The 13,357-nt window shown below is 43.7% G+C and overlaps 1 protein-coding gene across 1 annotated transcript in view; it reads left to right on the top strand.

The window, feature by feature from the left end:
- Positions 1-13,357, top strand: part of VWA3B (von Willebrand factor A domain containing 3B) — a 222,067-nt gene that overhangs the window by 16,011 nt on the left and 192,699 nt on the right. The window contains 3 exon segments of the mRNA XM_047781500.1: positions 15-109; positions 5,464-5,714; positions 7,646-7,805. Coding sequence (XP_047637456.1) covers positions 15-109; positions 5,464-5,714; positions 7,646-7,805 — 506 coding nt within the window.

Here is a 13,357-nt window from a genome sequence, read left to right as displayed (position 1 = left end):
GTATAAACATGCAGATTATGTGACTTCTCTGGGGAGACTTGTGTCTTCCCGCTATGCAGATGGCCTGTTTCCACGGATCTACAGAACCGAAGATGGCAGAGCATACAATGTAAGTTGGAGTTCCCTTGATGGCCAGGTCCTGTGACTTGCTGCTGAGGTCTGCACCCAGAGGCAGCGGGGCCAAGGCCTTAATAGGACGGGAAGATTTCTCCTGACAGTGTGAAGAGTGAGGAAAGTCACTGCCAAGGAACTGGGGAGGGAAGCCCTTAGCTCATTAGAGATCAGTACAGAGATGCAGGTGAAAACCTTGGCATATCAACACTTTATTTTGCCTGGAAAAGTTTTTAAATAGCAGTATGACAGAGGTCAGCTGAAAGGCCAGTGCAAGCTGCTATTCCCTGACAGATGCCCTAGAGGGCTGCTGATGCAGGTAGTAGGGGCCAGAGAGCAAGTGGCCCCTCTTTCTGGGGCCCTTCATTCCCAGCAGTTCAACTCATGGTTCTTGTGCCCCCATAACTTGTGAGGTACCACATGCACCCTGGCCACCACATGGAACTTCCAGAGACACACGTCCCATCACGTTGCTTTAATGGATACTTGTACATGTCACTGTACAGCCATGTACCACCTGGATTGTAACTTTTTTTTTTTTTTTGTCTTTTGTCCTTTTAGGGCTGCACTCATGGCATGTGGAGGTTCCCAGGCTAGGGGTCTAATCGGAGCTGTTGCTGCCAGCCTATGCCACAGCCACAGCAACACCATATCTGAGCCGAGGCTGTGATCTGCACCACAGCTCACGGCAACGCCAGATCCTTTACCCACTGACTGAGGCCAGGGGTTGAACCCGCAACCTAATGGTTCCTAGTTGGATTTGTTTCCGTTACACCACAACGGGAACACCTGCTTCTTAATATTTAAAAAAAAAAATTTGCATTATTTTTGTACTTAGCTTGGTCCTAATAATATCCATAGAATCTTGAGTTTGGTGTACTGCATGTACTTTTTTATCTGAACTAGCTTAAAATCAATGCAGAATTGTTGAAAATGTCTTTCTTTGCCATCTAATTCTACCCCTATAGCCCCTGCGACACAGTCCCACCCTGGTTTCTTACGTACAGATTTGTAGTACGTGCCGTGCACCCTGGCCAGGGAGTTAGAATGCATCCTTAAGGACCATGGAAAAGAGCAGAAAGTGATGTTAGTGCTTCATGAATAAGCTTGAAAGATACAGGGGGTTGAGAATAAAAGGAGCTTAAGGCAGAGGGGCCAGCTTGAACTAAGGCATGAACATGTAGAATTACAGGGTGTGTTCAGAAGATGCAATTTCTTAACCATTTAGGTGTTGAGGAGTGTTATGAGGATTGTTACTGTTTTTTAAAAAAGTGCCATATATTTTAAATTTTGATTCTTCATGGAATAGGGCAACATTTTTTCTTACTCGTTTTGTATGTCTTCTGCCTCCCTACACTCTGAAAGGCCTTGCATGATTGTGCTTGACCTGTGTGAATCATGCTTTATTAGTGTGTCACCTTTTGGGGCAGCCCCTAGAGTGTTGGTGGCAGTAGTTGGTGATCAAGTGATCCAGGTAGAGGGGAGCTTGGCCTCATAGGACAAAGGCCATGAGCGGAAGAATGGGTCACAGGGGTGAGATGTGCCAGGTGTGCTGGCCTGTTTAGAAGGTTTTTCAGAAATATTTTTGGCATGTTGTACTTAGGCAGATGTTTCAGTATGATTTTTTTTCAATTATCTTCCTTTGCCGATCTCTCTTTTCTTCTACCTATTTTTTTTCTCCCAATATTCCCTGGACTGTCTTGGACTGTTTTAATTTTATCTAGATTTGATATCATTTGTGCAATGATGCAATTCAACACCAGATTCTCATATAATTCAGATGCATTTTTTGGTTGTATTCATTGATTTGTTTTATTTTTTAGGTTCCATGCATCAGTGATTACATACAATATTTGTCTTTGCCTGACAGTGAAATAGCCCTAAGCATAATACTCTTCAGATCCATCCATGTTGTTGCAAATGGCAAATTTTCATTCTTTTTTATGGCTGGGTAATAGTCCATTGTGTATACACACTGTATCTTTTTTATCCATTCATCTGTTAAAGGATACTTGGGATGCTTCCATATCTTGGCTGTTTTAAGTAATGCTGCTATGAACATTGAGGTGCATGTACCCTTATGATTAGTGTTTTTATTTTCTTTGGATATATACCCAAGAGAATTGCTGGATCATGTACTACTTCTATTTTTAGATTTTTGAAGAATTTCCATACTGTTTTTCACAGTGGCTGTACCAAGTTACATTCCCAATAAGTGAACAAGGGTCCCCCTTTCTCCACATCTTCAGCAATATTTGTTCTTTATGGTCTTTTTGATGGTAGCCATTCTAACAGGTGTGGGGTGATATCTCATTGTGGTTTTGATTTGCATTTCTCTGATGATTAGTGATGTTGAGCATCTTTTCATTTGCCTGTTGACCATCTGCGTGTCTTCTTTGGAAAAGAGGTCTATTTAGATCTTCTGCCCATTTTTTTTTCAATTGGGTTTTTTTTTTTTTTGAAATTGAATTATATAAGCTGTTTATATGTTTTGGATGTTAGCCCTTTATGGGTCATATCACTTGCAAATATTTTCTTCCATTCAGAAGGTTAGCTTTTCATTTCGTTGGCAGTTTCATATGCTGTGCAAAAGCTTTTAAGTTTAATCAGGTCCCATTTGTTTATTTTTACTTTTATTTCCTTTGCCTCAGGAGATAGATACAAAAGAACATTGCCTGATTTATGTCAAAGGCTGTTCTGCCCTTGTTTTCTTCTAGGAGTTTTATCGTTTCTAGAATTACACTTAAGTTTTTAATCTTTTGTTTTTTTGGTCTTTTTGCCATTTCTTGGGCCGCTCCTGTGGCATATGGAGGTTCCCAGGCTAGGGGTTGAATCGGAGCCGTAGCCACTGGCCTACGCCAGAGCCACAGCAATGTGGAATCTGAGCCGCATCTGCAACCTACACCACAGCTCATGGCAACGCCGGATCCTTAACCCACTGAGCAAGGCCAGGGGTCGAACCCGCAACCTCATGGTTCCTACTCGGATTCGTTTCCACTGCACCACGATGGGAACTCTGGAACTCCAAGTTTTTAATCTATTTTGAGTTTATTTTTGTGTGTGGTGTTAGAGAATGTTATCATTTCATTCTTGTACATGTAGCTGTACAGTTTTCCCAGCACTACTCATTAGAAAGACTCTTTCCCCCATTTTATATTCTTCCCTTTCTTGTCATAGATTAATTGACCATAAATGCATGGGTGTATTCCTAGGCTCTCTGTCCTGCTCGATGATCTGTGTGAGTGTGTTTGTGCCAGTACAATACTGTTCTGATTGCTATAGCTTTATAGTATAGTCTGAAATCAAGGAACATGATTCCTCCAGCTCTGTTCTTGTTTCTCAAAGTGACTTTGGTTATTCAGAGTCTTTTGTTTCTATGCAAATTTTAGAATTATTTGTTCTAGTCACATGAAAAATGCCATTGGTATTTTGATAAGGATTACATTAAATATGTAGATTGTATTGGGTAGTATGGTTATTTTAGCAATTTTAGCAATATTAATTCTTTCACTCCATGAACACAATATATCTTCCCATCTATTTGTGTCACCTTTAATTTCTTTACCAGTGTCTTATAGTTTTCTAAGTACAAATTTTTTACTTTTACCGTCTTAGATTTATTCCTAGGTATTTTATTCTTTTTGCTGTGATGGTAAATGGGGTTGCCTTTTCAATTTCTCTTTTTGATAGTTCATTGTTAGTATATAGAACTCTGATAGATTTTTGTATATTAATTTTGTATCCCACACTGAGTTCACCGATGAGCTTTAATAGTTTTTTTGGTGGTGTCTTTAGGATTTTCTATGTATTGTATCATGTCATCTGCAAAGAGTGACAGTTTTACTTCTTTCTTTCCAATTTGGATTCTTACTTTTTTTTTTCTTGTTTGATTTCTGTGGCCAAGACTTCTAATACTGTGTTGAATAAAGTGGCAAGAGTGGCATCCTTGTCTTGTTCCTGATTTTAGAGGAAATACTTTCAGCTTTTTACCATTGAATATGATGTTAGCTATGGGCTTATCATATACGCCTTTTATTATGTTGAGGTGTGTTCCCTCTGTACCCACTCTGTGGAGAGTTTTTATCATTAATTGATGTTAACTTTTGTCAAAAGCTTTTTCTGCATCTATTGAGATGATATGATTTTTATTTTTCAGTTTATAATATGGTGAATGATAGTTATTGATTTGGAGATATTGAACCATCTTGGCATCCTGGGATAAATCCCTCTTTCTTAAAAGGTGAACGATCCTTTAGATGTGTTGTTGGATTCAGTGTGCTTATATATTGTTGAAGACTTTTACATCTATGTTCATCAGTGATATTTACCTATAGTTTTCTTTTATTGTGATATCTTTATCTGGTTTTGGTATCAGGCTAATGCTAGCTTGGTAAAATGAGTTTGGTGTGTTTCGTCCTCTGCAAGTTTTTTGGAATAGTTTCAGAAGGATAGATGTTAACTCTTCTCTAAATGCTTGATGGAATTCACCTGTGGAACCATCTGATTCTAGATTTTGTTTTCAAGGCTTTTTTTTTTTAATATATTACTGGTTGACTTTAATTACTGGATAATTGTCTGTTCATGTTTTCTATTGATTCCTGGTTTTCTCTGGGAGATTGTACATATATTTCTAGGAGTTTGTGCATTTCTTCTAGGTTGTCCATTTTATTGGTGTATAGTTGTTCATGGTAATCTCATATGATCCTTTTTCTGTGGTGTTTGTTTTAGGTTTTCATTACTGAGTTTACTGGTTTGGGCACTCTCTCTTTTTTCATGATGAGTCTGGCTAGAGGTTTATCAGTTTTGTTTAACTTTTCAAAGAGTCTGCTCTTTGTTTCATTGATTTTTTTTTAGTCTCCATTTCATTTATTTCTGTTCTGATCTTTATGATTTATTTCCTGTACTAACTTTGTGTTTTGTTTGTCCATTGTTTTCTAGTTCCTTAAAAAACTTATTTTTTTTTCATCTACCTTTGCTGACTTCTATTTTCTTATACCTAATTTCTTAAATGTACCCCTGAACTTATGGATAAAAATAATTTTGTAACTAGAAAGATTAAACACAATCTGGAAACACATTTTTTTTTTTTTAAAAAAAGAGTGCTGTATTTTGAGTAGATCTCATTATCATCTTTCCTTCAGCAGGGAATTATCCAAGGGTTTTTCAGTTGAAAGAAGGGAACACTTCCTCCTGGATTACATGGGGTTTGAAGGATCATCTACAAAATTGTTATTAATGCACGGTTCTTGAGCAAAGGCTGTGACTGAGTGGGCCCTATTGTCACTGTGGTGCAAGTGACTTCTTTTGGTGTGCTGTTCTTTATTTTATTTTGTGACTTCTATTTTCATTAAGCTGACAGCCAGAGCAGAGCTGATCTATCAGTATGTGGAACATTTAACACAAGCTGTGGAGAGCTACAAGCAGCGGATGGACTGGCTCACCAGCAAAAGCCGGCAGGTTTTTGGTGTCATTGTGGAACAGAGCATCACTATAGTGCTGGATTTTGGTGGCATGCTGGAGGAGGAGCTTGATCTGTGCAGAGATGCTCTAATCATGGTCCTCAAGGAACAGGTGGCTTACATAGCCAAGTTCAATATCATATGGTGAGTTCCCATAGGAAAGGAGTATGTCCCTAACGCTTCATAAGTAATTTTCACATATTTGGAGTTAAGTAGCATAACTAACACAGTTAGCTCTCTGGGGAGGAGGTGCTTTAATGTTGTAATTTCCCAGAATATATCATTCCAACAGGAAACCCACAGTGAGTTAATCGTGAAAACTTTTATCTGCTTTGCATATGGCATCTTAGTTTTCAAGTTAGAAAAGATTTAAGACATTCTTTTCTTCAATGTAGGGCAAGGTCAAAATATAAGAATATGAATTATACTGACCTTATATTTAAGGCTATAAAATGCCTTCATGTATTTTCGCCTTTAGGTTTGATCATGAGTTCCAATGTCACAAATTTCATTGTTTTTCAGACTGAGTTTGCAGCTCAAATTGAATTCCCATGTAAGATGACCCCCTTTAATCAGAGCAACAGGTGGCTGGCTTTACAGAATTTCCCGTACTTCAGGGTTTTCACAATCAATTATTTACAGATTCTTGGACTCAGGAGAATTTGGACTTCAGTGCCAACTCCTCATGTGGAACAGTGCTGCCCCTCTGTGACAGAAAACATCTAGATGAGAGGGGCAGCTACATAACTGACTCTTTCTTTCTTTCTTTCTGGCCATGTCCCTGGCATGTGTAAGTTCCTGGGCCAGGGATTGAACCCACCCCAAAGCAGCGACCCAAACCACTGCGATGGCCACGTTGGATCCTTAACCTGCTGAGCCATGAGAGACCTCTGAGTTTTTCTTTTTTGAGTAAAATATTTTCAGCTAAACAGATGACCTCTTTGAGGACGCTGCTGAATTGTGTCCTATCCCGGGTTCCTGTTTCTGTCATAGGTCTGTTATGGAAGGAATTAAGTATTATGTCTGCAGTGCTCTAGCTTTCTGGGAAATGTGTGCTGTAGTGTCTATGTCACTCAGCCAGATTCTCCACACAGAGGGCCACAAGGGGGTGACACAGAGGTGAGGGAGCCTCTGCTTCTGGGGGTGGGGGAGAGGCGCCCAGGGACAAATCAGGCTGATTCATTCAGGTCTTGATTCACATAATTCTTAGAATTACACATTCATGTATGATTCATATAATTCGTTCAGTTATAAACACAGAGATAAATTCAAGTGGTTCTTGTTTTTCAGGGCATTCTATTCCATTTCCAAGCCCAAGCTAAATAATTTAATAAAAATTTCCCAGGATTTACAAACATGCTCTGCTGAACTCAAAACAATACTGTTTTGGTCCAGAAAAGGTCACTGATGGGAATCTTTCCAAATAATGAAAACAATGTAATAAAAGAATTAGAAATAAAACTTCACAGTGATAAAGTTGTTGCGGATTTGCAAATCCTAATGCCGTGAATTCTATAAACTTACTATTCATAGAAGACAATGCCACATAAACCTGCCTACTTATTTATTTATTTTATTTTCGCTTTTTATGGCCGCACCCATGGCATATGGAGGATCCCAGGCTAGGGGTCTAATCGGAGCTACTGCCGTTGGCCTATACCACAGCCACAGCAATGCTGGATCCTTAACCCACTGAGCAAGGCCAGGGATCGAACCCACAACCTCAGGGTTCCTAGTCGGATTCGTTAACCACTGCGCCATGACAGGAACTGCTAAACCTGCCTGTTAATGAAGATCACTTTCCTCAGTAATTTTAACACACTTGTTAATGTTTGAATTTTTGGGATTTAAGATTTCTCTTGTACCATTGTTTTCCCCAGTCAGTACAGCTTATGGAAGGTCTGTCATGGTGCCTGGGAAACCTGTCTTAAACAGCTTGCCTCTTTTCTTGGTAACTGTCAGAGGGCCAGGAGCTGTGTCTTCTTTGTCTCAGCTCTGAGAAAGGTGGGCATCTTGTTGCTCGTACCATGAGGCCGAGGGCTGGCAGCTCCATTGATCACTGCCTTTCCTTTCAGGGCTTCCCAGGAGCCTGTGAAATGGCAGGAAAATGCTGTTCCTGTGACGGCACAGTCCATAGCTGCTGCCATCAGCTGGCTTGAGAAGTGGCCTTTTGAGCTGCCTCCGAGCCAGGCCGGCTGTCTGGATGCTCTGCTGGAAGCTGGGAAAGACACAACCGTAAGTGCATATCTGTGTCCTGTGCCAGGTCTCAAAGGTGGCCTCATGCTCGCTCCTTCACGCTTAGTACCCTCTCACTGGCTTCCAGCGGAGCTGGGCCCTTCAGGCTGCATCCCACAGAGACCACATTGTTGGCATTCAAGAGCCCTAGCAGTCTTAATCCTCTTCACCTCTGAATTTGAAGCCAGCTGAGAAATAGGTGGCAGAGGTCACGTGAGGATCCAAAGGGCTGCTTTGGTGACGGCAGAGCAGGACCAACCAAAATGAGACTCCACCCCCTGAGCCTGGCTGGGCTCCCCTGGGGATGATTAGGGCCGCTGGGCAGACCCCTGTTAAATGGCTGCTAGGAGAGCCATGAGCTGCCCTAGGCCCCTGAACCTCGAGAGAGGAAGGGAATGAGCCCATGGCTGTGTGTCTCAAAGGCCTCCTCAGTTGAGCTCCTGCTCTCCTGAGAATTAGAGAAATCCATCTTTTATGGAGAGGAGAGGTTGGAAGACTCCCCTTAGAACCCCAAAGATAAGGAAATAGGGTTCCCCTAGTGTCCATGCTCTGCTCTTTCCCAGGTCCTCTGCTTCACAAATGAAGTGTATCCAAGCTGGTGCAGCATCCGTTCCTTTTTGTTTTTTAAGGGCTGTGTCATGTGGAAGTTCCCAGGCTGGAGTCCAGTCAGAGCTACAGCTGTAGGCCTGCACCACAGCCCACAGCCATGCCAGATCCCAGCCTCGTCTGTGACCTATACTACAGCTCACAACAATGCTGGATCCTTAACCCACTGAGTGAGGCTGGGAATGGAACCTGAATCCTCATGGATACTTGTCGAGTTCACTTGCACTGAGCCACAGCGGGAACTCCCGGCATCTGTTCTTGAATGAAAATGCATTCACACCTGCATTTGGATGGGGACCTTTGGGAAATAAGACTTTACCTGGAAGAAGTGGTTAAATGGTGGTGTTTTATGTCTCTTTTAGCCACAAGGGTGTGTGTTTTTGTGAGTGACTCTAATAGTGGGACCCTTAAGTACTGTGGGCACATGAGGTCCTCAGGCCACCTCAGCTCAGTGGGGATAGGTCTGCTTTCCTTTGGATATCAATGCTTAAGTAATCCTTACTAATTACTTAGTTAATACTTCATTGTCTCTTCCACTCTGTAAGCCCAGGGATTCTGTAGATTTCAAGCTTTCCTCTGCTGCATTAAGAAGTCCTTTCTTGGGCAAGGAAGCCATGTGCTGGCACCTTGAAAGGATAGCCCCCAGTGGTCACCAGATTGTGTTTATTGATACTGAGGGTGATGGTTGGAAATTGGGAACATACTGTTTATCATCACAAAGCCAGAGAAACAAATGTTTCCCATTAAAGAAGAACAAAATACAGGCTACTTTGTTCTTTGGCCTTTCAAGTTTGTTTTAACATCTGTAAAATTTCAAATGTCTGGACATCGTAATAAGCATTCAAGAAATGGAATATTTCATAGGCTCTTGGACATGTGTGTGTGTGTGTGTGTGTGTGTGTGTTCTCTTTCTTTGTTCACCTGTCTACCCTGGTCATAGCTGACTCTGGCAACCTGACCTGACTGCAGGATCTCCTGGTGACCTTGGCTTTCTGTTTTACCTCCCTTTGGTTTGGCCTTCTCTTTCTCTGGGCTTTTCCCCAGCCCAGGAAATATGTAACAATTTAGTGAGTTCCAAGGAAATTTTATGGAATCAGAAGAACCAAGAAAGAAGCTTTACAGGCACTGCTCAGATGCCACTTGAAAATTCTTGAGAAGAGACTCTGGGCCATGATAAATGTGAAACATATTCGGAGCACTGTGTTTTCTACCTAGAGCCTCTATCTGGGCATGGCCCCAGGAAAACATGAGCAAATGCACCTGCCTCATATATAAAATGCCACGCGCTGTGTTTTATGTGGATTAGTTTGGAGTTGGGGGGGGAGGGGCTTGGGTTCCCAGAAAGATCTGCTCCTCTGCCCTTTGCCTCTCATGTCCACACCACTGAGTTTCCAGTTGTTCCAAGTAGCTGCAGTCTGCTATGAAAAGAAGAGATTTAAGGCTTAAGGAACATTGCGAACAGTAGATCTAAAGCCCCAGGCTTTTCCTGACCATGATAACCTGCCTTGAGTTCACATCTCCTCCAAGAGTGGGTGACTCCTGACACGAACCAGGAAAATGGGTGCTGTCTGTGTCCAAAGACTGACAGGGAAGTTGGGGTTTTGTGCCAGTTCCACGTGAACAGGAGGGGCTGACAGGGCACTTGGTTATGGTGAAGGAGGAGGCCCAGAGGCTGCTGGCTTCCTCCAGGATTGGCCTTTGGGACCACTGGAGGGCCAGGGAGATAGACCTGGGGGAAGAGAAGATGAACCTTTGGGTTCAAGAAGAGCCCGGGCAGAGTGTGGGTCTGTTTAAATCATGGCTCTCATCAGGGCACGTGAAGAGCACTATGGATGGAAGGGTTACTGGTGTGTTCTGTGAAAGGGGAGGGTGGCCTGTGGCCTTCTGAGGAAATGTTTAGAGGGCTGGTATTGTGCTCAGAGCCCAGGCGTGTTGTCTGGCACAGGGTTTCTGCACTGCAGTATCCTCTGGTCCCAGGACATGTTTTTTGGAAGTCATAGCTTCCCTGGTCTTTATGAGGAGGGGTGTCATGCCAGGAGACCCTGGAAGACCTGCTGATCCAGGGTGGGACAGTCTTGAGGACAGAGAAGGCTGTTTATCCAAAGCCCTGATTCCTGGCTCCCTATAAGAGACGGGCCTGCCTTCTGCTGGCAGAGGAACCTGTATTTCTCTTTGCGTTCCCTCAGCCTGTCGTCTGTGTGCCTGATAGGCGCAAATTTGTTTACTTTTTTATTTTTAAAAAATGTTTTTACTTGTTGTCTTCTTAGGGCCGCACCCATGGCATATGGAGGTTTTCAAGCTAGGGGTTGAATAGGAACTGTAGCGGCCGGACTACGCCACAGCCATAGCAACTCAGGATCTGAGCCACATCTGTGACCTACACCATAGCTCATGGCAACACTGGATCCTTAACCCACTGAGTGAGACCAGGGATTGACCCCTAGTCCTCTTGGATAATAGTCAGATTTGTTTCCATTGGGCCATGATGGGAACTCCTTGTTTACTTTTTTTTTTTTTTGTCTTTTTGCCATTTTCTTGGGCCGCTCCCACGGCATATGGAGGTTCCCAGGCTAGGTTCCCAGCCACCTGCCTACACCAGAGCCACAGCAACGTGGGATCCAAGCCGCGTCTGCAACCTACACCACAGCTCACAGCAACGCCGGATCCTTAACCCACTGAGCAAGGCCAGGGATCAAACCCTCAACCTCATGGTTCCTTTGGATTCGTTAACCACTGAGCCACGACAGGAACTCCTTGTTTACTTTTCTAAAGAGCCATTTTCACTGGCAGACTAAGTGGGTGAATTAGAGACAGACCCACGTGATTCCACCAGGAACCTTCACTGCTGGAGGGTGAGCTGAAGGACTGGCCACATCAATCACACCCGTGGCATTTCATTTTTTTGCTGTGGGTCAGGCATTGCATCTTTTCATCTCTGTGTCCCTAGCAATGGTAGTGCCTAGCATGGGCTCGATAAGTGTTTGTTGAACACTGAGGGGATAAAAAGGACATGGTGTTGATAATCTGGAGGTTGGGTCTTAGGTGTGGGCCCAAGAGATTCCATCCCCAAGCTATGGTACAGATTTGAGAGGTTTTTTGAATTGAAGTGAGGTGGTCTACATGAGACCAGGTGGGTGAATTTGCTGAGCCTGGTATGGCTGTGATGGGGATGGTGGGTGGGGACAAGGACCCTGAAGCCCAGTTGGTGGTGGTCAAGGGTGTTAGGATGGATCTGAGAAGGGAGCTGCCCAGTAGCCAGGGGCCGTCACTGCCATGGTAGAGGGTTCAGAAGCTCAAAATGGGCTGAACCAGGAAAGGGAAACCAGAGGTACAGGAAGGACCTGGAAGTTTGATTCAAGGTCTGGACTTGCTCAAAGCTGTTGTAATGATCAAAGTTATATGAAGGACAAGATAGGATTTTGCTGGACCTCTCACTGCTGTTCTGGTTGACTTTCATGTTTGCTTCCTTGCAGAGTGGGGATTTTTATTTATTTATTTATTTTTGGTCTTTGGTCTTTTGAGGGTCCCACCTGCGGCATATGGAGGTTCCCAGGCTAGGGTTTGAATCAGAGCTACAGCTGCCGGCCTACACCATAGCCACAGCAACACCAGATCCGAGCCGCGTTTCTGACCTACACCACAGCTCACGGCAATGCTGGATCCTTGACCCACTAAGCAAGGTGAGGGATCGAACCCACAACCTCACTGTTACAAGTTGGGTTTGTTAACCACTGAGCCACGACAGGAACTCCAGAGTGGGGGGTTTTATGCCCAAAGGCCTGGGAGCCTCTGACAGGCCAAGCAGAGTGCAAGCAGGATGGAAGCGTCTGCTCCAGTCTGGTTTTTGCCCCAGATTCATGGTTGGGAACATAGGGAGGCCTCCTTGGCTGGGTAGGTGTAGGTTACTGGGGGAGCTGCAGAGCCTGTGGTTTGGACAGAATAAGACATTTCAAGTGAAAACATAAAGGCTCCACTGGTTTTATGTAGGATAAAGTAGCAAGAGTTTTGGACTCGTGGAAAAATAGCAGCATAGAACCCAAATATTTACTGTTTGATGTTATCAAATTCAGCACAAATCAGCATTAGGACAATGCTGCTCACTGAGGAAGCTGCTCCAGTCCCCCTTGGCCTCAAGGAGCTCAGAGGTGCTGGTTAAGGGGTATGGAGTTCCATGGGGATAATTCCCTTGAGCCAGACCACCTCCTTCCTGGACCCAACTTTCAGGCAGTGGTAGTAGCATCAGGTGTAGGAGCCTTAGATGGTGTGGGCGCCAAGGAACTAAAACAGCAGCGCCTGTCCCTGGCCACCTTCTTGTCACGTGATCTTACCTTCACAGTCCTAGGATTCCTGATCATCTCTTACACCTTTGGACTGGCCTTGCCATGGTGAACCAACAGAGCACAGTGGTTGAGAAAGCAAGGGCAGAAGCTCCTGGGGTCAGGCAGGCTGGGTTCACTGGCTGCCTGCCCAGGTCAGTTAACCTGTCCAGGCCTCAGTGTCTTCATTGGTAAACTGGGCATGATAACAAGAATTCACAGTTTATGTTAACTTGTCATCCCAAATAGCAGACAGCCACAAGTCCATTTTGCTTTAAAAGACGTCTTCTCAATTTGGCAGGGGCGGAGTGTGATAATGGTAGGTAGCGTATTTATCATCTTTGTTTTTCCAAATGTTGTTACGGGAGCAGAAAGGAGAGGCAGAAAGCCCTGTGCAGATGGTGGTGGGCTAGCTGGTCTCTGGGAAAGCATGTCCTAGGAAATCTGGAGCAAGGATAACTGAGAGTTAATAATGTAGGCAGCTAAGAAGCTGAGTAAGGACTTTGATGAATAGTGAATACTCCATAGCCTTCATGAAGGAGAGGAAATCCTGACTCACTGCTGGCTACAGCAGTTCCTAGTTTGATGAAATCTTGAGGGAAAAATGTCTCTGCACAAGGATTTCAGACT

Source organism: Phacochoerus africanus, chromosome 5 (genome assembly GCF_016906955.1).
Source record: "Phacochoerus africanus isolate WHEZ1 chromosome 5, ROS_Pafr_v1, whole genome shotgun sequence".
Lineage (NCBI taxonomy): Eukaryota > Metazoa > Chordata > Mammalia > Artiodactyla > Suidae > Phacochoerus > Phacochoerus africanus.
Note: the sequence above shows the minus strand (reverse complement) of the source record. Positions and strands in the feature narration are given on the sequence as shown.